Below are 26,981 nucleotides of genomic sequence, written 5' to 3'. Positions count from 1 at the left end.
GGACTGATAAGCTGTTATATTCCTTTGTGCTATATAAATGTATCCTGATATAAGTATATTTATATATAATCGTCAGTCTCCTGGTTTACGCACATAGTTAGGAAGCAAGCAATTCCTGAATCCTTGAATGAACTAAGACCAGCGCCCTATAGGAACAAGGTGGATAGCTACATCTTTCTGCCTCTGAGTTCTAATCCACACTCCTTAGAATACAGTCCTTTATAAGGCAGGAAAAAGGAAAGAAGGAAAGGGACATTTACTGAGTGACAGGCTCTGGTGACTTGGTGGGTTATGTTTGGACTGTTAACCACAAGGTCAGCAGTTCAAAACCACCAAGGGCTCTTCTGGAGAATGATGAGGCTTTCTATTTCTGAGGAGATGTACAGTCTCATAAGGGCACTCCTGCTCTGTCCTCTAGACACACTATAAATTGAAATTGCCTTGAGGCAACCGAGTCAATTGGTTGTTTTGAGGCTGGGGAGGCAGCTAGTCCGTCAGTCAGTGGCCAAAGGGATTTGGAACCTGGCTGGTCTTGTCCCCACTGCTGGTTACTCACACCTGGCTCCACACTGAAAGCCCAAGAGCTAGGCCTGCCCCTTAGCTACAGAAGGTCTGCATGCGACAGCACATGGGCAGCCCAGCCAGAGCACGGATTGGCTTAGTTGCACACTGCTTGGAAGTAACTGTCAAACAGCAGGAGGTAGGTCCACCCTGTGCCGGCAGCACCTGTGTCCCGTAGACCTTGCCCACCTCCCTGTCGGCGTGGCCAGCCACTGCTTCCTTCTGGAGCAGAGTAGGTGCCACGGTTCATAATAACAAACGGGTGCCACTTTGCCATGTGCATCAAAGCAGTATTCTCAGCACCATCCCGAGGCGTCCTGGTGGGGCTGTTAGCTAAGTTTTGGACTGCCGCCGCAGGGTCTCCAGTTTGAAGCCACCGCTGCTCCGTGGAGAGAGATGGGGCTTTCTGCGGCCATAAAGATTTACAGCATCAGGGACCCCGGGCCGTTCTACCCTGCTCTGTAGGGTTGCTGGGAGCCAGGATGGACTCCACAGCCGGGAGTCTTCTTTGTGTTGCCCTGTGCGCTTTCGTTATTAGATTCTATAATGGTTGTTAAAAGCTAGACCGACAGTGTTGCCACTGCATTTTCCTGGTTGTAGGTTGCACCGCCGATGCCTTCGATCCATTTTGAGTGTTTTGGGGTATGGTACAAGACACACGTCCCACTTCAGTGTCCTCTGGGTGCCAGTCTCGTTTCCCCAAAGCCCGTAATGGGGATGGAGGAAGGTTTAACCAGCAACCCGTGATGTGCAAAGGACACACCTTTGCTTGCTGAGCATGAGGGCTTGAAGCACTCGCTGATGAAGATTAAGGACGGCAGCTTGGATGTGGATTGTCACTTAATACAGAGGAAGCAAAAATCCTCACAGCCGGACCAGCAGGTAGCATTGTGTTCACGAGAGAAATGATCCTGGATTCCCTCGGGATTGGTTCCTTCCTCAGCTGCTCACGCTGTCGGCACTCAGAAGAGAGCAGATGACAGGATCGCATCGGGTACGTCTCCTGCACGAGGACTCTTTAAAGTATTGGAAAGCCAAGACGTTACTTTGGGGACTAAGGTGCACCTGACTCGAGTCATGGTAGTTTTCAATCGCCTCCTGTGCATGTGGAAATTGGGCATTGAATCAGGGAGGCCAAAGAAGAACCCATGCCATTGAACCGTGGTGCTGGCGAAGAAGACTGAAGGCACCGTGGACAGCCGAAAGAGCAAACACATCTGTTGGAAGAAGTACAGCCAGAATGCTCCTGTGGAGTCTGGGTTGACTGGAGAAACAAATTCATAGAGATTCATATATACATAGATGTGTAGAAGAGAGAACTTTATATCAAAGAGAAATTGTACATTAAGAAAAAATTCCAGCCTAGTCCAGATCAAGTCCATAAGTCTGATATTACCCCATATGTCAACACTAGTCAATACATAAATTCCTCTTCAGACTCACGCAGCCAGGCAATGATGCTGAATGCAAGAAGATCACAGGCCATTGGGTGGAAAGTCTTGTGGATCCAGTGGTGGTGGAAGCATCTCAGTGCCGGCGTGGGTCTCCATGTGGCTCCTCCAGCTCCAGGGCTCTGGTTCCATCAGGGGTCTCCATGTGGCTTGTCGACAGGAAGAAAACAGAGTGTCTGTGTGTATCTGGCCTCTAGTCATCTATTTATCTCCGTCCATTGCGTCTCCAAATGAGGTCATCAAGCTGTGACCTGATTGACAGGCCCGACCCCACCCCTTCGCAAGTTGATATGAGAGTATGTAGTTGCCACAGCTCCTTAAAGGCAAAGTTGGTGAGACGTCCTCTCAAGCACTTTGGACACGTTATTAGAAAACCACAGTCCCTGGAGAAGGAAGGAGACTGTGCTCTTGATAAAGTAGAGGGGTCGTGAAAAGAGGAAGGCCCTTGACAAGATGGATTGACGCAGTGGCTGCAGTGTTGAGCTCGAACATAAAAACGCTGTCAAGTCCTCCATGTGATGGTAACCTAGTACTGTATGATGGCGCACAACACTGAGAAACATGCACATTGTCTCTTAAGTTCGGCGTGCTGCCGTTTTGTCATTTGCTCATCTTAGTGACCCTGCCCTAACACTAGTTAACACCTCCAGGCACAGTGCACGCTTATGGGAGGTTTCTCCTTCACAACACACCGATGAGTCTCCATTTCCAATCACCTCCTCACGGATTTCAGTTGTTCTTGACCTCTACTTGCTAGATCTGAATTAATCACCAAGGGTTTAGCTCATAATGTGATCGGTATGGGGAGCAGACCAGGAACTTATCCGCTTGTGCCGGTGTTTTCAGGACAGACAGCACCCTCCCTTAAACAACCCATCTGATACTTACCCAGGAGCCTGCCCTAAGACCATCCTTGCTGTCATTCCAGGTGCTACATACAATGCTGTTGCTCATAGCTTTTCATCTGTGGATGTTCGATTTTGTGATTTACGGCTCAAAAGACAGCTGTCATTATAAAGTTACTGATGATAGAAGGCGTCTGTACTGAAGAGAGGGGAAAAACCACAAGTTACTCGACTTAGGTCAGAGTTCATTGAGGACAGCCGGTGTAAGAGAACCCCTCTGTAGGTCAAAGACGGCGGCATTTTGCTTCCCACAATGGGTCTTTTCCAGGCACCATTTCTAGGGGGTAAAGGGTAAATTAGGTGGGGTTTTTCATTTTTATTTTTAGGCATCTTTCAAAACCCCTGTGTATTTGGGGAGCGTCTGTTCAGTTCAGTGGAGCCAGGTGGCCTCATCTGTCTATCCAGTGACCTGGGCAGCCCTTGGAGTTGACAGTGCCACGTCCCCACCTCCCGCCTGCAGCTTGAGAGACGTCCTTGGGATTTCCGCCTCACAAGATGCTGCTCGTGACAGTTTGGCCTGTGGGCTCCTGGGGGCACGTGTCAAACCGCGTAATAGGTTTCATGAAGGCTCTTGTCTTCGAAATAAAAGGAAGTTCCGCTCGCTCCTCCCCAGGGAGCGTGCCCTCCTGACTGGGCCGAGCTTAGGTGCTTCTCGGGCACCGTGTTTCTCCTCCATCACTGCTCTGAGAGTAGCTTGTGATAAGGCATTGGAAGAGCATAATTGCACCCGTTCAATGTGAGCATTGCTGCCTGGCAGGTCCCCAAGCCCACTCCCCCAGCTGCTTTTTTATATACTCCATCAATTTCTCCTACAAACTTGTAAATGTACAACCTTGAAAACATGTGGGAGTATACTGAACGGAACTATGCTTTCCACTCCCATTGGTTCCTTGAGGGCTTCCCCAATGAGCACACACTATCAGGGATCATAATTTCCACTGGCGTCGAATCTCCGTATTTCTTGGTAATCAAGCTGGTCCTGTGAATGCTGTGTTTGTTGATTCCAGGCATTATATGTTGACTTCCTGCTGTGATCGCTGTTCCGCTAGCCTTTTCGGACAGCCCTCCTTTTGTTTAAAATTATACACAGCTTTTGGTAAAATTAGCAGTCGTCATCATCACTGTAGTATGACTCAATTCCTTTTGGTACTTTGTAAGGATACAATTTGAAGATGTGGTACTGGCTGATGTTACCTATCACAGAGCGCATCACAGATTTGTTTTCGTCTCTTTCATGTAACGTAGTGGTTACAAGTCGGGCTGCTAACCTCAAGGTCAGCAGTTTGAGGCCACCAGCTGTTTCCTGGGAGAAAGCCAAGGCTTTCCACTCCTGCAAAGACTGAGTGGCGGTCTTAGAAACCCACAGGGACAGTTCTGCCCTGTTCCATAGGGTCGCTGTGGGTTGGAATGGATTTGACGGCAGTGAGGTTTTTTCATGGTTGAGGCTTTACATGACGGTCTGGTGATGTTAAGTACCATTTAGCCCGTTCTGACTCATCGTGACTGTAGTTACATCATCTGTGTAGTTACATCATCTGTGGTTGATTTGAAAGGATTCAGAGTGAAGGGGTGGAGTCTAGCCTGACAATCAGGTTACAGCTTGCTGACTTCATTTGGAGGTGTGATAGCTCGCTGGAGGCAGGACGCAAGCTCAGTTCCCTTGCCAGACATTCTTGTTGACAGCCACATGGAGAGAGGCTGAGGGCAGCCAGAGCCTCAGAGCTGGAGCGGCCATGTGGAGACCCCTGCCAGAGCTGAGGTGCTTCCACTGCCACTGGATCCACAAGACTTCCCACCCACTGACCTGTGACCTTCCTGCATTCGTCACCATTGCTTTTGTTTCGTGAGTCTGAGAGGACTTTATAGATTGGTATGGGACCTATGGGCTAATATTGGACTGATGAACTTGATCTGGACTGGGCTGGGATGCTTATTTAGTGTACTTTACTCTTTCAACAAAGCTCTTTCTTACATGTGAGTGCCTCTGCATTTGTTTCTCTAGTCCACCCCAACTGACCCAGTGACCCTATTAGGACAGAAAGAAACACAGACTGGTCCTGCACCCCTCTCATAAGTATTGCCGTGTTTGAGCCCATTGCTGCAGCCACTGTGTCTTGTCCACCCATCTCCTTGAGAGTTTTCCTCTTTTCCACCGCCCTGTGCTTGGGCAGGACTGCTGTCCATTAGAGGTTCTCTGCAGTGTCTGGTGAACACCCGTGACCAGCCATTCATATTTCAGAACGGGACAGGCGAGCAGACCACAAGCTCTGGGTACATAGTATGAGTGGATCGGCCCTCGGGCTTCTCCAGGCTGCTCCCTGGTGGCCTTTTGCATTGAGGCCTTTCTCCAGGTCCCTCTAAAGGAGTGACACTAGGGCCAGGTGTGACACTAGGACCAGGTGTGACTGCGGTAAAGCAGAGGTTGAGGCGAGAGCTGCGAGACTCTCACTTCTGTGAGTAGCTAACACGCTACCCGACTTCTGTGTTGGCGTTTCCAAAGTGGGAGCCATCAAAGCCTGGTCTACTGGGGAAGGGTCGGAGCTTGAGTTCCTTCTGCTGACCCACCCACCCAGGCCAGCGTCTGTCTGTGAGAGCCAAGAGGCCACAGACATTGGAAAGGCAGCCCTCTCCCCTCTCCCCGGAGGTGGCTGCCCTCCACGGGTGGAGTTTCTTTTGAAAAACGCTTCTTAAATCGATGCTGCTGTGTGCTCTTCCTTTTTCTTGGTCAGTTATTCACTCTGTTTCTCTCTCCCACTTTAGCTGGGCTTGGGCCAAGGGGGATATATAAACACAAGGTCTATTCGTTACTTAAAATAAGAATCCAAGAAAGCTAGAGAAGCTACATATTGGCAGCCTTCCTCAGATTGTTCTTGCGCAGTGAAACCAGCAGCCTCTCGTTCTGTCCGTGGAAAAGAAAACCAAAGGTCTGGAACTCAGTACTTCCTTCTCCACTCTTAATATAGGTCCCAACGAAGAAGTTTGTCAGAGGAAAACTTTTCTTTTCTTCTCCCCCCAAACACAGACCTGTCCTCACCCATCCCGCTCTCTGCCAACCCCGGAACTTCTTCATTCATGGTGTGCAGAAGTGGCCAGTGACCTTGCCAGCGGGTTGTGGTGGTGTGTGTGTTGGGGGGGGGGTTCTTACATCACAAACCCCTTACCTTCTCCACAGCTAGCCCAGCACCACTCAAAGAAGATTAGGGGCCAGGCCTCCCCTCCATCAGATTTGCTGGCCACATTTCACGTTCTGACTGACACCTTATGGAAAACTTGCCGTCACAAACCCTGTGTTAGGCTGGGTAGACTAGAGAAACAAATTCATAAACACATATATGTATATAAGGGAGAGGTTTATGTACAAAAGCAATTGAACATTGAGAAAACACCCAGTCGAGTCCAGATCAATTCCATAAGTATGATATTAGCCCATATGTCCAATACCAATCTCTAAGTCTTCAGACTCACGAAACACATGCAATGACGCCAAATGCAGAACGATCACAGCCCAGTGGGTAGAAAGTCTTTGGGTCCAGTGGCATTGTAAGCATCTCAACGCTGGCAGGGGTCTCCTTGTGGCTTCTCCAGCTTCTGAGGTCTGGTTGCCTCCATGTGGCTTGTCTTCTGAAATATCTCCCAAGGAGTAGCAGAGAGAGAGAGAGAGAGAGAGAGAGAGAGAGAGAGAGAGGTGTCTTCCGCCTCCAAGGAGGAAATACCAGATTACCCAGAATTCTCAGGAGAAGGCCATGCCCGCACAGACATCTCATTGGCTATTTTCAGATTGGCAGCCTAGACTCCACCCCTACACTCTTCATCCTTAAATTGACACCAGTTTGGGTGACTTCCATAACCCGTCGGGGCACTATCAAGACATCCTCAACCTAGGGTGAATAAGTAGACAAGACATGACCACCCACTTCCAGCAAGTGGTACCCTTAACCCCCCTCACGGGAACTGAAAGCACAAAGTAGAGCTGCCGACTGGATTATGTTATTGGGGCTGTGGCTTCCCCTACACAGAGAAATCAAACGGACAAGGAGGTTCCCCACTTCTGGAAATCGGAGCGTCTCTGTGGACCGTTGCTTTAAAAGATTTCCCCTGTAGTTGCAGGACTGCCCACCATTGGAATCCTGCATGGATCCCACGCTTGTAACCAGTGACCCAATCTAGAGCCAGGAGCGGAGGAAGCTGGAGGGCACAACTCCACCATTGCTGGGCATCCGGGGCGTTATGCCTGGTAAGGCTGCCAGACCTTTCCCTTTGAAAAGAACGGAGACATCAGAATCCCAAGTCTTGATGTAAATGTCCTCAAGTCTGAAGCAGGAAATCCAAGCATCTTCTAAGTCACTGGCCATACCACATGTCCGTCCTGGGCCAGCTCCTGTCTTCTCAAGCCCGTTTTACAAAAGGACAGATTGAGGTGGAGAGGGCAGAGTGGGCTTTCTCTCCAGGTAACGTGGTGGTGATTTAGGGGCCGAACCAGGACTTAGTCAGAGATCCCATGGCTCCAGGTCCGGCGCATTTGTGAATGGACCACATTGTAAGATCCAGTTTTCATTGGCAACATTTTTCTTTAGTCTTTAAAATGCCAGCATTACCTCGGTCAGAGTCTGTGAATGTCTGTCTTCAGCGTCACTCATTTCCCAGCCTCCATTCATAACAAGATCATCAACTTATTCCCAAGTGATGCCTGGTTCCCAGGCTGGTCTTTTTCGCTGTCGTGGGAGTCTTTGGGTCCTGGGAGGTAAGATGTTACCAGGACCACAACCTTGGGTGAAGTAGGCAGGGGGTCAGCCCCTTGGGCACATCCATTCAGTGACGAGGCCCTTCTAGCTCCGCGATGGATCTTGCAAATACCAAGCTGACAGATGGCCGGTGGCAGAGTTTGTGACCAATTAGAGCGAGACTCCAACCAAGAGTCTAAATAGCCCCGATGACAGTTTCACTTACTTCAAGTAGCCTTCAATTAAAAGATTGACTTAATGATCCTCGCTCCACAGAAGCCTTCCTGTTGGTGTCTTAATTGGGAGTGTTTGAGTGTAGAGAAGCGGTGTGTTCATTGGGGGTTTGAGTGTAGAGAGGCTGTGTTGTGTGTTCATTGGGGGTTTGAGTGTAGAGAGGCTGTGTTGTGTGTTCATTGGGAGGCGTTTGAGTGTAGAGAGGCTGTGTTGTGTGTTCATTGGGGGTTTGAGTGTAGAGAGGCTGTGTTGTGTGTTCTTTGGGGGGTGTTTGAGTGTAGAGAGGCTGTGTTGTGTGTTCATTGGGGGTTTGAGTGTAGAGAGGCTGTGTTGTGTGTTCTTTGGGGGGTGTTTGAGTGTAGAGAGGCTGTGACCACAGGCCTTTGCAACTTTCACTCCCAGCTGCACCCCGTCCTGCTCGCAAGACATTTCCAGTTGGCTCATCATCAGAAGGAAAGCATTTTTCCTTTCTGCATATCTGGAGATGGTTCTCATCTCCGTGGGAAGTGCTAATTAAAATGTACTTGCATCTTTGGGCTTATCTGTAAGTACACAGATAACCACATTTTTTTTTAATGGCAGAGCAGCTGTAGAAAATTGACCTCTCGCTCCCAAGACAAATACAATACATTTCACAAACATTTTTAGCTGCCTGTTTCTCTAACTCTGGAATTGCCTCTAATTTGCTGTGCTTGCTCCTCTGGAACTTGCAGCTCCAGACTGAGATCCTGTGCAGGTTGAATGCTGACGGGCAGTGTGCCCGAGTCTCACTGGGGCGCGTTTCGGGGAGCTCTTCCTTTTCTTACAGTACAGTCATCACAAGATCATAAAATGATTTGCAAACAAGAGCTGATGCTCAGCTTAGTGGCTGTTTAGCAGCAGTAGTAGTTGTTCAAAATGTGGAATAAGAAATTACAAACGGGTATCAGGTAACTAACGGCTCTCACTGCCCTCAAGTCGATGCTGACCATAGGGACCTTGTGGGACACGTAGAACTAACTGCCCCTTTGGATTTCTGAGACTTTACATCTTTACGGAAGAGAGGCTGGTAAATTCGAACCCCTGACCTGGCAGTGAACAGGCCAATGCGTAGTCCAGTGTGACCACAGTAAATACCAGATGCACGTCTTTGGCACTCTCTCCTTCTCCACCTCCCAAGGTTGCTAAGAAAGTACGAAAACGATGAGAGAGAGAGAGAGAGAGAGAGAGAGAGAGAGAGAGAGAGAGAGAGAGAGAGAGAGAGAGAGCAGCAGTGCCTTTGCGATTATCCTTGTCCTGAAGACATCATGCTTGCCAGTAACTCTATAACTCACAGACAGCTAGGGGAGGGTATCCAAATTTTACAACAAATAGAGCACAAGAACTTTTAAAAAGTCAACTCCTCCCACAAGGAGCCTGGTGACCGGGCTGCTAACTGCAAGGCCAGCAGTTCAAACTCCCCAGCTGCCCGAGAGGAAGAGGCCATCGGCTTCGTAAAGACGCCGAGTCGCAGAAACGCTAAGGAGCAGTTAGTTGGTTCTGCTCTCGTCCTGTAGGCTCACGGTGAGTTGGAAGAGACTTCAGCGGCAGTGGCTTTAGGTTACTTCCAGGTGTCCCACCTAACTCGGGCGGGCACACGGGGTCTCCATCCACCCACCTGGTAGCCTAAAGGCAACTCACACCAATCAGACAACCTACCTAAGCTGGTTCGTGTCAATTATTAAAACACTCCACACGTCTTTGTCCATGTCGCTGTTCTTCTGCCAAGCTCCTGCTCCCTCTGATCTGGGTCACTGTTTCCAGGAAATAGCACAGAAGACTGTGGAGAAGGGCGTCGGGGGTAGGAAGGTGGCGTTGTGGTGCTGGTGGTGGTGGTAAGAATTGGTCAGCCTTGCGACCTTTTATTTGGGGGTGGGGGATACAAGATGGATCATAGGTCCTTGGGAATGGGCCAAGGTTTGCTTTTGTAATAGCTTTAGGGAGAATCCCTGAGCATTCAGGCTCCCATTTGAATGGCCTCGTTTTCTGTGGGAGGCGAAGGGAATCCTTCAGCACTCGCTCAGTGGCCTCAGAGAAGACCCTCTGGTCAAATGGCCCAAAACCCTGGTTCTGGGTTCAATTCACTTCCTGTATCAGTGACTCCCCGGGTAGAATCAAACTTATCTACTGGGAAATGCTTATCAACCACAGAGGCACAGAGGGATTTTGCTTATTTGCAGTATGCATCTATTAAGTGGAAAGTGTCTATCTTCAGACTGACTCATCCTCGGTGGGTATGGGGTGTGTGTGTGTGTGGGGGGGGGTGGCTCTACATTGTCCTTGAGGAAGCCGCAGCACATTTCGCCTTGTTTGTGAAATCCAGACCCTTTCGTAGAAGTCCCCAGCTCGGGGGGGAAACTTGTTGCATGTGTTTGATATGAGGCACTTCTTCACCTGAGTTCCCTAAGAAACGGAAGTTAAAGTCCTGTCCACATCGGCAGGCACATCCTTTTTATCTTTAAGCTCCGCCCTGATCTGGGCCCCTTTGGGCTTCGCCTGTTCACCCCGACGTCCGCAGAGGTAACTCTGTGTCGCTGAATTACACTTTAAACCTCGCGCTCCTATTTAAATGGTAGGGCTGTGGTTCTTCGGATACGCAGAAGCCCTCTGCTATCTGGTGTGCCTCGGGATTTTTGAGGAGTGATGAAGGCCTTTCAAGATAAACTTCCCTGTGGCCGGCCTGCATTTTGCCCCAGTCTCAGAGGTCCATGCTGCCCTCCACGTAGCTCTGCCCTGCCAGCGGTCATCAGGCCCCGCAGCCTCACAATGCACAATAGTGCATCCCCTGCCATCTCCCTGTGTCACAGTTTCATGGTGACCCGCCCGTGTGAAAGTCAGATTAACCATCCCAGCGCTTATGCCACACGTGAGCAGCTTTTGTCTTGGGTTGTTTTTCTCTGGTCCTTTTCTGTGTATTCTTGGCCAAATGCAAACCAGCAGCTAATTATTCTTAAGGGTGGGAGCAGAGTGCTTAGGTTGGCTGTGACTGTGCTCGTTGGTACCATTCATCATGCCTCGCAGTTTATGAATCCATTCTTTGCCAGACTTAAAAAACTGGATCGCTGAGCCTTATTTATTTTTTAAATGTCACAGCACTATGACATGGGTTTTTTGGGGACACCTGTGTGCCTCAGTTTCTGAGCACCACCAGCGGGGGTCGCACTCTCCACCCAGTAGCTATTTATTACTCCAGGTTTGGCCACCTCTGTGTTCTTTCCAGTGGGAATTCAGCCTTCCTCCTGCAGGAGGGATACTGGTTACAGTCAGAAGCTTTCACCCGTCACAAATAACACACCTGTCTTGTACAGCAGTGGCGGTAACTCGACGCAAGGTCAATCGGAACGTCTGGCTGAGGATTGAGACACCTTTTCTGAGTTGGGCCATATAGTGTTGTTGTTGCTTAAGGATGTTTTATTATTTTTTTAAGGAAAGAATTATGTACGTTTTGCAATGGTATTTGTGAATCATACCTTCATAAAGAAAGATGGAACCCATTGGGTTCTGCAAATAATTGATTTAGTGGTCTTGGAAGAGTGTTCGTGCTTCCTTTTTGAGATGACTAAGTATGTCAGAGAAATTGTAGCTTTTCAGTAACAGAGGTTTTGTTCGATTTCTTGGGTGAGAAATACCTCAGTCTTTGCCTTCGCACAAGAAAGAAATTCATGCCAAAGCCTGGTGTGTGATCCAAATGGGTTTTTATAAAGTACGGGAGAAGTTTCAGGTTTTACAGTCCCTGAACATGGGCAAACCTTGGGGGACTGCACCCCCACTCGTGGAAGCCTGAGGTATGGTCTCCCCATTTAAGCTTTTTTAAGGGCGTGGTTGACCCCATTGGCTGAATTAAGCCCACCTGGCCTAGATTGGGGCCCACCCAGGTAGGTGTACCACCCACCTAGGTGTACAGCCCCCTGGGTTGGGGCCTGAATTGGCTCATGCCCTTTAACCTTTTATCGACTTCCAACTTCCTGTAGAGGGCCCCTGGGCATGGAGAGGAACACCCCCTTATCCAGCTTCAGTTGCACGCATGAAAACCACAGACAGCACACACATCGTAGCCACAGTGTACAAACATTCAATTAAATGTCTGCTTAATAATTTATTCTGAACTTCTTTTTTTTTTTTTTACCACCATGGAGAAGAGTGGTAGGCATCTTAAGATGAATTGTACTTTTGTAGGCAGTCTGTCTGAAGTGGATGTAGTGGCTCTGTGTCAGGCTCCTAAACGCAAGATCCATCGTCTGAAAACACCAGCCACTCCTCAGAGGAAGGATAGGCTCTGTAACTCCCGTCAAGAGGTACAGCCCAGAAACGCTGAGGGCCACTTCTCTGCTGTCCCCCAGGGTTGCTGTGAGTGGATATCAGACTCAGTGGTAATGCGTTTGGTTTGGGGTCTTCAGGTCGGCGGGGCCAGCTCCCGCATTTCATAGCTGAGCTTACTGAGCTGGGTGACTGGGGAAGCTCTAAGCTCAGGTTAGGTTCTATCTCAGCTCTACTCCTTGGTAGCTACCAGTTGTCTAATCGGTCTCACCCCAGTTTCCTCATCTGTGAAATGGGAATAACAGTAGTAGCCATCGCCTTTGACTTAAAGCTGACACCTTGAGACCTCATGCATGTTCACAGAGGAGGATTCTCTGAGATTTCCCACAGCTCACCCTCCAGAAGGGAATTGCCTGGCCTTTTCCTTTTAAGTCTACTCACTGCCTTCAAGCCGATTCTGACTCAGAGAGACCCTACAGAACAAGGTAGAACCACCCCTGTGGTTTCTTCAGACTAATTTGACATGGGAGTAGAAAGCCCCATCTTTCCCTCCCCCGGGAGTTCCTGGTGGTTTCAAACTGCCGACCTTGCTGTTAGCAGCCCAATGCATAACCACTATGCCACTAGGACTCTCTTCCTCTGAGATACCAACCTGATAGGTTGAAGACTTAGGTAAGATCCTGTGTCTAAGGCGTTTACTGTGGCGCCTGGCAGACAGTCCAGTAAGTGTGAGTGGTGAGGTTAATGCTGAGTGCAGAAGGGGAGGCCAAGCTGAACCTAGACCCCAGAGGGCCGGCTCCTGGGCCTCTGCCCCAGGCACCCACTCTTTCCCCAAGTCCCACTTCTGCCAACCAGTGTCCTCCCTTTCTCTCTCTCTCATGACAGTCTTTGTAGGGAACCTTTGTACTGGCACTGGCACCACCCGCCCCGCCCCGCCCCTGTGCTTTGTTTCTATTGATATTGACCACAAAGGCTTCTGTATCCGTGTCCTATGATGGGCACCAGCGTTGTCAGCGCAGATCACAGGCTTCCGTGCTGCCTCAGGGCCCGAACAGAAAGAAGGACATTCTGGGGTGACTGGCACGGCCCAAACAGGGACTAGCAGTTCTTTCTGGAGCTTGGGGTGACTCAGCCCACAACCTCTCCCCATGGGGGTCTTGACCACACTCTTCCTCGGTCAGGAGCTAGCTCTGCACGGCTGCAAAGTCAGCTTCCTTGGACAGCGGGAGCGTGGCAAAGCGGTCTGCAGAGCTATAGGATCAATGCTCTTTAACTATTCGCTGCTCCCAGAGTAACCTTAAACGTGATGACCCCCGTAATATAATTTTGGTTTATTTATTTATTTATAATCATTTTATCAGGGTCTCACACAACTCTTATCACAATCCATATATACATGAATTTTTAAATCATTTTGGTTCTCATACAACTCTTACCACAATCCACACATACATCCATTTTATAAAGCACATTTGTACATTCGTTGTCTTCATCATTCTCAAACCATTCTCAAACCATTTGCTCTAGCTGTGGTTTATTATGTAGCTACCCTCATAAAATATTTGATAAACTCAAAAACCACTTGTCTATCTATCAGTTAAACTATTTGGCTTCTGCAGTTCTTATTTATTCTTATGTCCAGTCTATCCGTATAACAAGAAATAAAGAGTTAATTAAATTATAAAGCAGTATAAATGGCTCAGTGCAACTCACTCCCGTGAGACAGCTGTGAGACACTGGCAGTCCTTCAAGTCTTGAGGGCCGCCTAGTAGTCCTCTGTAGAGCAATTCTGGATATCCGGGCACAGGCAGCAAACAGCAAGGCAGGTCACCAACAGTCAGCCAGATGACGGGGTCCGACAGTCCCCAGCTCAAGAGATGTAAATTCCAATGGTGTGGCTAAGCAGGTCTTGAAGGAACCTCGAGTTACAGCAACACAGTCCACGGTTAGGGGGCCCACAGGTAGTGTAGCTTGCAGATTGAGGCACAGAACAAACAAGGCAGCCACACACTGGTCTGATGATCAAAGAGCAAGAGACAAAAAAGGCAAGGCTCGCAGAGCCATTTATCACTCCACCCTTCAATTAATCCCACATGTGTTTATTGGCCAGGTTGGCACAATAAACTAACTACCTCTTCCCTCTTTCCTTCAACATCATAATTGCTGACGTAATTCTTGTTCCTTTTCATGATTATGTAGTGTATATACATCTAACTATTAAACACGTATTCTGCATGTAACTGTGTAACCAACATAACTGCCAGTTCTTTCTCACAGTGAGCCTACAGAACAGAGTAGAGAACCCTCTGGGTTTCCAAGACTATCAAATGCTTACATGCGTCGGAAGCCTTGTCTTTCTCCTGAGGAACAGCTGGTGGTTTGGAACTGCTGGCCTTACAGTTGGCAGTGCCACACATAGCCCACTGCACCACCAGGACTCCTTCTAACTAGATAAAGACAGAGCAAAGAAGCCCAAATGCTCCGTTTGTACCGTCTTGATAACCCATGAGTAGTTCTGCTACCAGTTCTGCAGTAGGCTACATAGAGTGGTCGGACTACGTAGAAGACAAACTTAAAACTTAAATTTTCTCACACTAAGGACTTCAAAAAGCCAAGAATTTGTGTGCTAATATCTGAACGTTCACACCCAGAGCCCTATGTGGAATGCAAAAATTATCAAATAGGATGGCATCAGCCTTATTCAAGATAGTAACTTCTTTTCTTCTTTTGGTAATGTAGTTTCACAACCTGTGTCAGCTCTTTAGTATGAAATAGAGACAAGGGATATGTTTTAATTTGTGGTATTGAGGTTAAAGGTTCAAGGAGTGAGTTAACCAGAAATTTAAATGACCTTTTTAACCTATCAGGCATTGCCATCATGAATGTGTCTCAATGACACGGATCAATGAACAGGAACCTCAAATACAACGAAATAAAGTGTGCTTATAGAGAAAAAAAGATATTAGAGAGTTTCGTGGGTCCATCATTGAAACATACATTATCTACAAATTTAAAAGTTTTAAGTACTAAACCCTCAAGTGTGTGAAGTGGTTGTCCATGGGTTATTAAATCTAGCTAATCTGCTGACCAACAAGAGGCTTAAAGGGAAGATTCAGGGCAAGGGATGGGTGGGGACCTAAAAAGCCAAATGCACTCCCATTGGGTCAATCAGGACTCACCACGACACCGTAGGACAGAGAAGAGCTGCCCTTGTCGGTTTGCAACACTGTAACTCTAGACCGGAGTAGAAAACCTCTTCTTTCTCCCTGCTGTGGAGCAGCTCCTGGTACTGAGCTGCTGACCCCTGGTTGGCAGCCCAAAACATAGCCACGTCAGACACCACCAGGGATTCTTTGGGGTGGAGAAGGAGCCCCAAATGAAATGGGGTACCGTTGCTCGTTAGGACCATCTGTCAGAAGGATCAGGAATCCACGATGTCTTGTTCTGATGTAAGCTAGTAACCATCTATTGCTCCGTTATAAAGACAGAGAGACAAAGAGAATCGTATGATGTTCCACAGGAGAAATGAAACTATACAGAAGCTGTAGGATTCTCTTTCCACTGCAGCCCTTTATGATTCTATGTAAACCAAGCTACGAGTATCATAATCTTTGATTTCTCTCTTTTCATCTTCTTCTTTAATGATGAGATCCAAACATCCCTTCATTCTTGGGGTAGCCTTGCTAATGAAGACAGGGCTTGTAGAGAAACGAGTCAAGCTTCCAGCCTGTAGGACAGCCCACATGCTGAAGTTGGGAGAAAGCATGGAAGCACGGGACACCCCTCCCTGGGCTAGTGTCATTTTAATGAGGCTTGGTCTTCTCGATGCTCTGGTACCCTCTTGAAATTGATGAATGGTTTCCTCTCTCACCTCCCATCATTCTCCATCGTCTCTGCAGTGCGGAAGCCTTCACCCACACCAGTGGGTAGACCCCCTGATCCTCCAAGCCACAGTGGTACTTGCTGACTGGACCCTTAGCATCCATGCGTGGCTACGTTGTATCCATTTCTTTTGGCTACTGCCCTGGACCATGCTCCACGACACAGTACCAAACTCTTGGTGGTCGGCTGACAGTCTGTGCTGACATCTGAAGTGCTTGGCTTGGAGCTCCATTGCTCCTGTATCTTTTATCTCATAGGACTAGCAAAAAACCCCTACCTGGCCAACCCCCCACCCCCATGCTCTGTCTTCCCCTTGCACCCTGAGGTTCTGCAGGAATATCGCTGCACACGTTCCATTTGGTCCCATGATACCAGGGAACTCTCAGTGGTACCCCAAAGCACAGCCATGTTGCCCTGCGCAAGCTTGCTTTTGCGTGTTCTGCTGCCCTGTTTTCAACCCTCTGTCCCCCTGTAAACCCTCTCAACAGAAAAGCCCTGAATCCCGACTCCCCAAAGAAAATGGGAGCCCATGGGCAAGAACTCCTGTCTCCCCTCACTCACTCGAGGCCGGCCCCTTCTGCACTCACTGTCACGTTCTTTCTCTTCCTCCAAGAGAGGAATTGCCTCTCCAAAGCCACTTCCTCTCTAGAGACTTGAGATCCCCTTGCTTACCCTCCCATCATCTCAGGAAGATCACAGGCCAGTGGGTGGAGAGTCTTGTGGATCCAGTGGTGGTGGAAGCATCTTAGTCCTGGCGTGGGTCTCCATGTGGCTCCTCCAGCTCCAGGCCTCTGGCTGCCATCGGCATAGCTCCATGTGGCTTTTCAGTGGAGAACCTCTCAGGGAGTGAGCACGTGTCCCACCTCTAGTGAGCTATTTATCTCCTCAGCGCCTCCAAATGAGGTCAACAAACTGCAACCTGATCGACAGGCTAAACTCCACCCCTTCACTCCTAGTCTCAAATTGACAGCAGATTATGTAACTACCACACACATGCTCCCTTCAATTTACCCTCGCCGGCTCCCCTTGCTCAACTTCAACTCCACCTGGAAGCCTTGGGCGGACACCTGCAGAGGCCCCAGAATGGTGCCTGCTGTGATGTGCTCCAGGGTCCTGCGACTTCCCAGCAGCGCAACCCTGGTGAGTCCGAGGGAGGGTGACACTGGGCTTGTCATTCATTTCCCTCAAGCGCTTCCGCCCTGTCTCCCCTGCAGACTTATCCTTCTCTCCCAGGCCCTTGGATGCTGGCGTCCTTCAGAATGGCTCCCGGGCTCCCTTTCCCTGCCATCCTGCCCTCCCTCTGCTGCACGCACACACACCCTAGAGCAGCCAAGGCCGTCCATACAGAGCCATTCAGGCTTCTCTCCTGCGACCTCACAGACACATTGGGGAGGGGTGCAACAAACAGGACAAGTTCGAAACTGAACTCTTCCTTTAAATCGCTCTATCCCAATGACATATCAGGTCCGTACAGCCTTGGAAAGCATCCAGGGCAGCTCTACTCTCTCACGGCCTATGAGGTCTCTGTGACTTGGAATCTGCTCCATGACACACAACAGGAAGATAGTATAAGTTGTGTTGGAAAGGTCTTGGAAAACAGCCTGTTATCTTTACTTACGTACTTACTCAACTGCTATGGAGGCGATGTCAATTCACGGCGGCCCTGCAGGACTGGGTAGAACTGCCCCTGGGGGTTTCTGACTGTGACTCTTTACAGGAGTAGGAAGCCCCATCGTTCTCCCACAGAGGGGCTGGTGGTTTCAAACCGCTGACCTTGCGGGTAGCAACCCAACACGTCACCCACGCAGCCACCAGGGTTCCCCCAGGAAAGAGAACCAAACATACATATGAGGCTATAGAGGACAAAGGGTGGCCTCAAGGGTCACTTGCATTCTAGCAGGCTCAGAATTCGACGTACGGCTGTGGAAAAGTTGAACTTTCTCCTGTTGAATTGTGTTTTCAGCTTGGCCCATCCACTGTCTAACTTTAACAGACTATCATATAGTGTAAGCACAGCGTTTATATGTTCAGGAAGTCAGGGGGAATCCCTGTGACTCGCGTGAACATGGTGGTCTGGGACAGAACCTGCGGTGCGTCGGAACAATGCCTGCCGCCCTCACCTGTGCCTTTGGTTTCTTGGTTCCAGATCAATGAACTGAGCCATGTTCAAATCCCCGTCATGTTGATGCCGGACGACTTCAAAGCCTATTCAAAGATCAAGGTGGACAATCACCTCTTTAACAAGTAAGTACAAGTGTGACCGTGGATGGGGCTGCTGTGTCTGTCGGCCAAGAGGACGGCTTCTGTGCATTTCTGTGGTCGCGCTCTCTTTCAATGGGCACAGGAGTGAAGTTTTACTGGTGGATTAATCCTGTGGGAAACATCACACCATCTGTCATTTTCTGAAAAGCAACAGCAGGCCCTCATGGGTAATATCCTTTTGCCATATGGCATATTGTTCTCTATGAATATCTTATACATTAAAAGTGATCTTCTCGTGACAGTTTAAGTTCTTGAAGCTGTGACTTGCTTGGATTTTTAACAGGGAAGAACCTCTTGACCTCTCATGCAAAATCTTGAAAAAGGATTAGTCGACGAATAAATAGAACTGCCTACAACTTAGAACAAGAAAGAATCCAGGTGCATTTTTATAAAGCCAGTCTATATGCTCTTGGGCATTAGGGACCTTTCTCCTTTGAATACCTTTTGAGGTCTCATCATCATGGAGGCCCTGGTTGAGTGCTTGGCTACCCCCCAAAGAGCAGGTTGCTCAGATCCATCCTGAGGTGCCTGAGAAGAAAGACTTGCTGACTGACTTCCAAAGCATCACGGCAGGTTCTGCTCCAACTCCTGGCTGTCACCATGCTTCAGACCTGGTTCCACTGCAACTTTTTTTCTTATTGTTGTGTTAGTCAGGGTTGACTAGAGAAGCAAATTCATAGATACTTGTATGTATCTAAGAAAGAGCTTTATAGACCAGAGCAATTGAATGTTGAGAAAATATCCCAGCCCAGTCCAAATAAAGTCCATAAGTCCAAAATTAGCCCATATGTCTGATATCAATCTATAAAGTCCTCTTCAGACTCACGAAACACATGCAATGATGCCGAATGCAGGGAGATCACAGGCCAGTGGGTGGAAAATCTTATGGCTCCAGTGGCAGTAGGAGCATCTCAGCTCTGGCAGGGTCTCCACTTGGCTCCTTCAGCTCCAGAGCTCTAGCATAGCTCCATGTGTCTTCTCAATAGGAAGGTCTTGCAGGGAGTGAGCGAATGTCCCACCTCCAGCCAGATATTCATCTCCTTAACTCCTCCAAATAAAATCAAGCTGTGACTTGATTGATAGGCTAAACCCCACCCCTTCACTCTTAAGACTCAAATTAACAACAGATTTGGAGCTACCACAATTGTTATCTTGGTTGTTGTTTTTTTTAAATTCTCAATGGAGCACCTACTATGTGTCAGGCAATCCATTAGGAGCTGGAGAAACAGCAACAAATACAGCATGGCCCTGCCCACAAGGAGCTCACAGTTAAGCTGGTGATTGAAAAGTGTCACATATATAAACCACTGTGATTCAGAGTGTAACATACCACAAAAGATGTGGGTGTGTGTGTCTGCACGTGCGAAGTTTGCTGGTAATGCACAGCAGGAAGAAGTTGATTCTGAAGGGGGGGGTGGGGCTGGGGAGGGGGGCGCGAGTCCCAGAGGTTGCCCCAGAAATCCCTGCCCCATTAGGACCGGTTATGCGGTTTCCTCGCGGAGCTGTTGAGCAGATGTGTTAATTCTTCTCAGTAGGCTGTTTAAAGGCTGACCTTTTGAGCGAATGTTTTCCATGTGAATTGAGAATGTGCCGTTTGTATCAAATATGAAATACATTCTTCCGGGAGTGAGAGAGGAGTCTTGTTCCACAAATGGCAGCTTGCCTCTCCCCGACACCGCCTCCTTTCCCCGGGCTCTCTTAATATTGCCCACACGTGGCCCCTTCCTTCCCCTCTCCTTCCTGGGAGAAGGGGCAGTAGCGTGAGGTCAGCACCTCACAGGTCAGCAAGTCTGGGTGCCCCTGGGTGGTGGAAGGCGGCAGACGCCACTGGTCTGCCATCTGTCCCCAGATCTCACTGTGGGTGTTATGCCTGGTTCTGGGAAACACATCGGGGTGCACTGTGGGTGGTGACTTCCAGAGCTGGATGGCAGGCTGTTAAGGACTGTGGTGGCTACCCACTGCACCTCTGAGTTTTGTTGTTCTACGATATCACTCTTTCAGAGAAAACATGCCGAGCCATTTCAAGTTTAAGGAATACTGTCCAATGGTGTTCCGGAACCTGCGGGAGAGGTTCGGGATCGACGATCAAGATTTCCAGGTGAGTTGCTTTTATAGCATTTGCTTTCAAATGGGTTTCAGAATGCCTTCTCCTCTGTGGAACCGGATTGGTATTTTCGTCATTATGAGTCGTTAGTTACATTAGATTTCACTGTACATGATGAAAATAGCAGGGTTCTTTTAGAAGCGACACATTCTCTTGGTCAGATATATCTATACAGTATGACTTCTTTGGAGACATCGCAGAGTGGGGGGACTGATCAATCCCCATCACGTGTGGATTCTGAATTTGGGAATCGGCCTACTGGCGAAAATGTCTTGGTAACCCTGTGCTCGGTACTCACCTGTTTTCTCCGGCGTTCGTGGGCTTGTTCGAGAGGTGGTGACAGAGCTGAGTTGCCCACTGGGAATGTCCCCACCTGAGGTTGAGAGAGGTGACCACCTGCATTCTTACATTTCAATGCTCTCGCGATCTCCTGCTACCAACCTGCGTGTATCCCGGTCCATTTGGTGGTCCAGGGAGGTGGTTTACTTTGTGTGGGATTTTATTTTATTCTGTGCGTGTATGTGCATGGGGGGAGGGGCTTTTTGTGGGTGATCGTGCCCATCTAAAACAAGTCCCAAGCTTGTGGGAGGTTATGATGTACCGTACAGAGAGAAGAGTCTGTTAGGTATGCTCCACTTGGATATGGGTGACCATGAGTTCCATGTTAATGAGTTAACAGCCATGCAGGAGCCCAGTGTGCTACATGTTGGGCTTTTAACCTCAAGGTTCACAATTCGAAACCACCAGACCATTTCTGGGAGACAGAGGAGGCTTTCTGCTCCTGTAAAGATTGACAGCCGTGGAAACCCACAGGGGCAGTTTTTCTCAATCCTGTAAGTTCACTATGAGTCAGAATCAACTCGGTAACAGTGAGTGGAGTATTACGTAATGGATCTTTCAACAGAAACACCCAAAACAAGGCTAACAAAAATGCCGTGACCAGAGGCTTCGAAGAGCCTAACCTGTCTTTCCCCTGAAGCCTTGGCTTGGCACTCCCCGAGTCAGTGTCTGCAGCAACCCTGTAGACCATAACTATCACCACCCCTGAGGACCAACCACAGCCTTCTTGTAAAAGAGACAGTTCTACAATCTTCGGTCATTTCCAGGGGAAATGTCCTGCCAGGAGAACCTCATTTTCATTTCTGCCACCAGATGGGTCAACGGCACGGGAAAGTGTGTTGAATTCAATCTCCCGTATCTGTAGCTGCATGTTTGTCAAGGGATCCCTGGGCAGTGTGTTGTGGGCTGCGATGCACATGGTCTGCCTGGTCTGCAGTTGGAAACCACCGTAGCTCTGTGGGAGACAGACTGGGTTTTTAGTGCCCCTAAACAGTTATGGCCTTGAAAACCCGCAGGGGGGTTACTGTGAATTCGCATTGACTCCATGGCAGTGAGTTTGGTTTGGGTTTTTGATATTTGTAGTGTTTGTTGTAGGTTTGTTGTGCCAACATGGCCAATGAACACATGTGAGATTGGTTGAAGGGCAGAGAGGCAAATGGCTCGGCGAGCCTCGCCCCTCTCTCTCTTGCTCTTTGATCATCTGCCCAGTGTGCGGCTGCCTTGCTCGTTCTGTGCCTCCATTCGCAAGCTATACTACCTGTGGGCCCCCTAACCGTGTACTGTGTCGCTATAACTCGAGGTTCCTTCAAGACCTGCTTAGCCACACCATTGAATTTACATCTCTCGAGCTGGGGTCTGTTGGACCCTGTCATCTGGCTGACTGTTGGTGACCTGTCTTGCTGCTTGCTGCCTGTGCTCAGATAGCCTGAATTGCTCTACAGAGGACACCCAGTGGCCCTCAAGACTTGAAGGACTGCCAGTGTCTCACAGCTGTCTCACGGGAGTGAGTTTCACTGATCCATTTGTACTGCTTTATAGATTAATTAACTGTTTATAGCTTTTGTATATATTTATCTATATAAATATATACAAAATTATTAGTGTCCTGGTTTTGTTTCTCTAGAGAACCCTGTCTAACACACTGTCATTTCACAGAAACTGTCTTTTGAGGGTCCGTGCTATGCAACGTTTCAAGATTTTTGTATGATTTCTTCCCTTAGTCAATCCTATGAAATGAAATTGAAACTTGGCCCACTAAATCCTTTATTCTGTACCACAGCAAATAGAAAATATTGCTTTTTAATTTCCCTAAAACGACCGATTTGGTTATTGAAATACTAAGACCGGAGCCAGTTTTCCCTCCATTTTTCCCCGACCTCAAAGCAAAACCAGAGAAGCTGGTATTTAAGTCAATGCAGATCGCTGAGTGCCAACTTGGAAGACGAATTAAGCAAGCAGAGGGTAATTCACAAGTAACTGGTTGGCATGTCTGTTACACGCTTCTTGTGAGCGATCAGTATGAAGGAGATGGTGTGAATATAATTCATCACTTGAACATTACATACTTCTTTCCTCGGCTTTGCCTGGGGCCTTTGGCATTTTAATTGCTACTTTTTCCTTGGGAAGTATATTTCTATTAAAAAAAGAAAGAAAGCCCAAAGTGCCGTTCAGAGTAACTTTGGTAAACCAGAAGCAGACTTTTCTCCCTCCCCAGCCCCGCCGTCCTTTTCTGGTGTCTGTTCTTAAAGACATTTCAGCAAGGCCAGGGCCCTGGGCTCAGACCAGCGTGTCGTCTGTCAACGGACTTGGCAAAAAGGTGGGCGGTTGTGACCACTCTGGCTTCAAGTGTCCATTTCTACAGGGGGCAAGGGAAGGGCTGGGGTGGGGGTGGGCTGGAGGGGTTTGTCCATCACCTCTGCTGCTTAGTAAGGTGACTGGCCCAATGATTCATTCAACCTGTTTGGTCTAGATAACAGACATCAGTCAGTCGATAGCAAAAAGCTCACTGCCATCGAGTCGATTGTGACTTACAGTGCCGTAGAACCGAAAGCAGTCTCACCTCCCTCCCCCCCCCCCCCCAACCCTGCAGTTGCTGAGTCAAGCCTCTCAGCAGTCACTGCTCGGCTCCGGGTCCACTGACCCCTCCTTAGGCCAGAGAGATTTCTGCTGGCTTGCTGTGGACACAGCCTCAGGAAAGAGCAGTCAACAGAAGAGATGGCTGGTACCAGCAAAACCGCAGGAGCCTACCAGGAACAAATGGGCCCAGTAGCAAGAACCATGGGTATAGATGCCCAGCAATCGCAAAGATGGCCCAGCACTGGGCTGTGCTCTCGAAGGCATGAGGCCATCCGGAGTTGCCACCTAACAGCAGCAAGGCACCGGCTCTTCCTTCCCTCCTGCCTCCCCTGGTTCTGTGTTCTTGCTGCAGAGCTGTGGGAACAGTTTCCCAAGCCCACCCATGGGAGGCCCCCTCTCTGATATGCAAAACAGGGTAGATGACCAAAAGCTTTAGCATCATCCCTTGGGACACAGGTATGATGTTGCTTCCTCTGCCGGGCATCCTTCAGTTTATATTTCTGAAGTCACTGCACTTTGAAGAAGTGGCTTTCAATCAATGTGCCAGGGAGCTCCGTCATCGGGTTCATTCATTATTCACACCGTTACATTAAGCTGAATGGATCGATGGTCTCAGCTTGTCTTGTTGGGGCGAATGGCTCTTCTCTGTACTTGAAAAACAACAACAACAACAACAACAACAGTATTGATCAGTGGAGACCACTCTGATTAAAGTAGACCATAGCAATTAGCCTGCCTAATTGACCTTTATCGGTGAACTTAATCAAACATCTGATAAAGAACTGGAAAACCTTTCCGGCTGGCCCAGTCAGCATTTGTATTGGATTTCTTGAATATCTTTTTAATAGAAATTTGAAATTAATTTCCTTGCTGTTAAAGAAAACGCCAGGCAACAGATCTAGAGTCTCCATAACTAGCTTCAGTACCATCTTACATGTACTTGTAAGCCTCCATACGTGCTTATGCCCCACAGGCAGACATGTCTCCAATTTGTTTGTGCTTCCAAAGGCAAACATTTCTCCAATTATTCCGGCCCCCTGCCATCCAGCCGTTCCTGACTCATAGCGACCCTATGGGACAGAATGGGCCGCCCCATAGGGCTTCCAAGATGTAAGGCATCACAGAAGCAGGCAGCCTGGACTTCCCCCGTGAAGCCGATGGCACATCCGAACCCCACGTTTCTGATGAGCCAGGCCACACTTTATCCACCCATCTGCCTTCTGCCATCATTCGCGCTTCGTGATCCCCTTTTTGGCTTACAACAGCCTCAGCGTTTCATTGCATTCTGCCGATCGCTGTTGGGCCAACACGTCGCCATGCAAGCACCCTTTGACGACGTGTGCCACCCGGACACTTGGTTGCTGTCACTGCTACCATTGTGCATCTGCCCTGACTACTGAGTTCATGCCCCATTATCCACTCCATGTGTGTGTATATTCACACCCGCTGCGTGTCAGGCTCTGTGCTGGAGATTTTAGGGAATGCGGAAGAGAAGTAAAGGGGGGTGGGTGAGGGGACCTATATGTGCCCCAGTGGTCAGTATTTACCCTGAAGCACAGATGAGAGCATCCAGGATGAAGCAAGGGTCTGGGTGGGGGGCTCCGAGGGTGGAGCAGAAGAGCTGAATTCATGGAATTACACAGAATGTTGACACAGGGTGGTAAATGCAGCCAATGTCCAAACCACGTGTGTAGAACTTGCAAAATGGAAATGTCCTGTTATGTGTGTTAGACCGGGTCGACTAGACATACAAACCCAATGACACTCATACGTGTGTAAAAGAAAACTTTATATCAAACAGCAATTATATATTGTGAAAATATCCCGTTCCAGTCCAGGCCTCATCCCTAAGTCTGACATTAACCCATATGACTGATACTAGTCCATAAATTCCTCTTTAGACTCAACACAGCACATGCAATGATGCTGAATTAGGAAGATCATAGGCCAGTTGTGGATCCGGTGGCAGTGGAGGCATCTCATACCTGGTGCATATCTCCACGTGGCTCCTCCAGCTTCAGGGCTCAGAGAGTGTGTGTCCCGCCTCCAGGGAGGAAGACGGGAGTTCCCAGAATCCTCAGGAGAAGGCCATGCCCACACTGAGGCATCATTGGCTATAACCTGATAGACAGGCTAGACTCCACCCCTTCGCTCAAGTTGACAGATTATGTAACTGCCACACTATGCAAACTTGAACCAATGACTCAATAAAACATTTTTAAAAAAAGAAAGAGAAAGGGGGGAGAAATTTACTTTAAAAAACAAAAAAATCGACTGCAGCCATATTCCAAGTTAGAGGTGAATGAGATTTACAAAGATGTACTGATTTTTAAGATGCATAAAAGTACATCTCCAATCTTCATCCCAGTTTCCCTGGACTTCTGGGCCACTATCCCAGCCCTGGGAAGTCAGAGAGAGGGTCAGTGAAGGTTCCTGAGCCCCCCAACAGGGCTGCCCACCAGGAATGAAGAAGCAGTGCAGGGTGGAGATGAACCTGAATAACCTAAGTACAGCAGATCATTGACACTGAACCCTCCCGTTTCTTGTCAAGGATAATATCAGGTTTGGTTTCCCTACTGTGTCTCCTGAATTAGAATCCCTCATTATTCACGTTGGATGCATCTCCTTCGTCGTCTTCCGAACCAAGAATTCTAATTTTAAAAGAATTGATTTCAAATGCTAATGCTTTGGACTTTTGCTCTTCTGCGTCCCCCCCCCCCCCACGTTTATAAAGAAGAAACATCTAGATCTTGAAAGAATACCAAGCTTTGGGTGGGGGCAGATTGGCCAGTATTCCTAGAATAATTTAAAGCCTATCAAGGGTTTTCAAATGGTGATTTCAGAAATAGGAGGGGACTTCCAAAAGCTGAGGAACCACTTCCATGCGCTTTGTATTCCATTTTTCCAGATGTGGTACTTACATAATCTGGTACCAACTTGAGATTATTTAGAATGAAGAGGTGGAGTTCAGTCTGTCAATCAGGTCGCAGCTTGATGACCTCAGTTGGAGGTGCTAAGGAGATAACTAGCTCACTGGAGGTGGGACACACACACTTTGCTTGGTATACCTGCTGACCAGACACATGGAGCTACGCTAGAGGCCTAGAGCTGGAGGAGCCACGTGGAGACCCACCCCAGCGCTTAGATGCTTCCAGCACCACTGGATCCACATGACTTTCCATCCACTGACCTGTGATCTCTCTGCATTTGGTGTCATTACATGTGTTTCATGTGTCTGTAGAGGAATGTATAGCTTGGTATCAGACGTATGGGCTAATATCGGACTTATGGACTTGATCTGGACTGGGCTTGGGATGTTTCCTTAATAGACAATTACTCATATATACAGCTCTTTCTTAGACACATATGAGTGTCTCTGAATTTGTTTCTCTGGTCAACCTGGACTCACACCCCAGGGTCTTGTGATGCACTCTCATGGAGTGTACACATTGAGGGGTGGAACTGTGTCTAGTGGACTCTTCTGTAGACCAGTACTTAGAACCACCCTGACACACAGCAGACACCTAATAGGTGTGTTTGTAGGAAGGAGAGCAGGACATTGAGGGAGGCATACCAAGAGAAGTGAACCTCTGGGGCCAAAGCAGGGCGGGAAAGAGAATTGATGGAAGGGCTAGAAATGGACCCTTGTGGAGTCTGGCGAGATGTTGAG

General features: G+C 48.5%; 1 protein-coding gene across 2 annotated transcripts in view; it reads left to right on the top strand.

Annotated features, from left to right (window-relative positions):
- The window catches only part of PIP4K2A (phosphatidylinositol-5-phosphate 4-kinase type 2 alpha), a 255,060-nt gene that overhangs the window by 95,543 nt on the left and 132,536 nt on the right, over nt 1-26,981 (top strand). For both annotated transcript variants that reach the window (XM_075552483.1, XM_075552482.1), the window contains exons 2-3: nt 18,176-18,273; nt 20,293-20,389. In XM_075552483.1, the coding sequence (XP_075408598.1) occupies nt 18,176-18,273; nt 20,293-20,389 (195 nt within the window). The remainder of the gene's footprint in view (nt 1-18,175; nt 18,274-20,292; nt 20,390-26,981) is intronic.

Source organism: Tenrec ecaudatus, chromosome 6 (assembly GCF_050624435.1).
Source record: "Tenrec ecaudatus isolate mTenEca1 chromosome 6, mTenEca1.hap1, whole genome shotgun sequence".
In the NCBI taxonomy this organism is placed as follows: domain Eukaryota; kingdom Metazoa; phylum Chordata; class Mammalia; order Afrosoricida; family Tenrecidae; genus Tenrec; species Tenrec ecaudatus.
The sequence above is the reverse complement of the archived record's forward strand: the minus strand, read 5'-3'. Positions and strand labels throughout refer to the sequence as shown.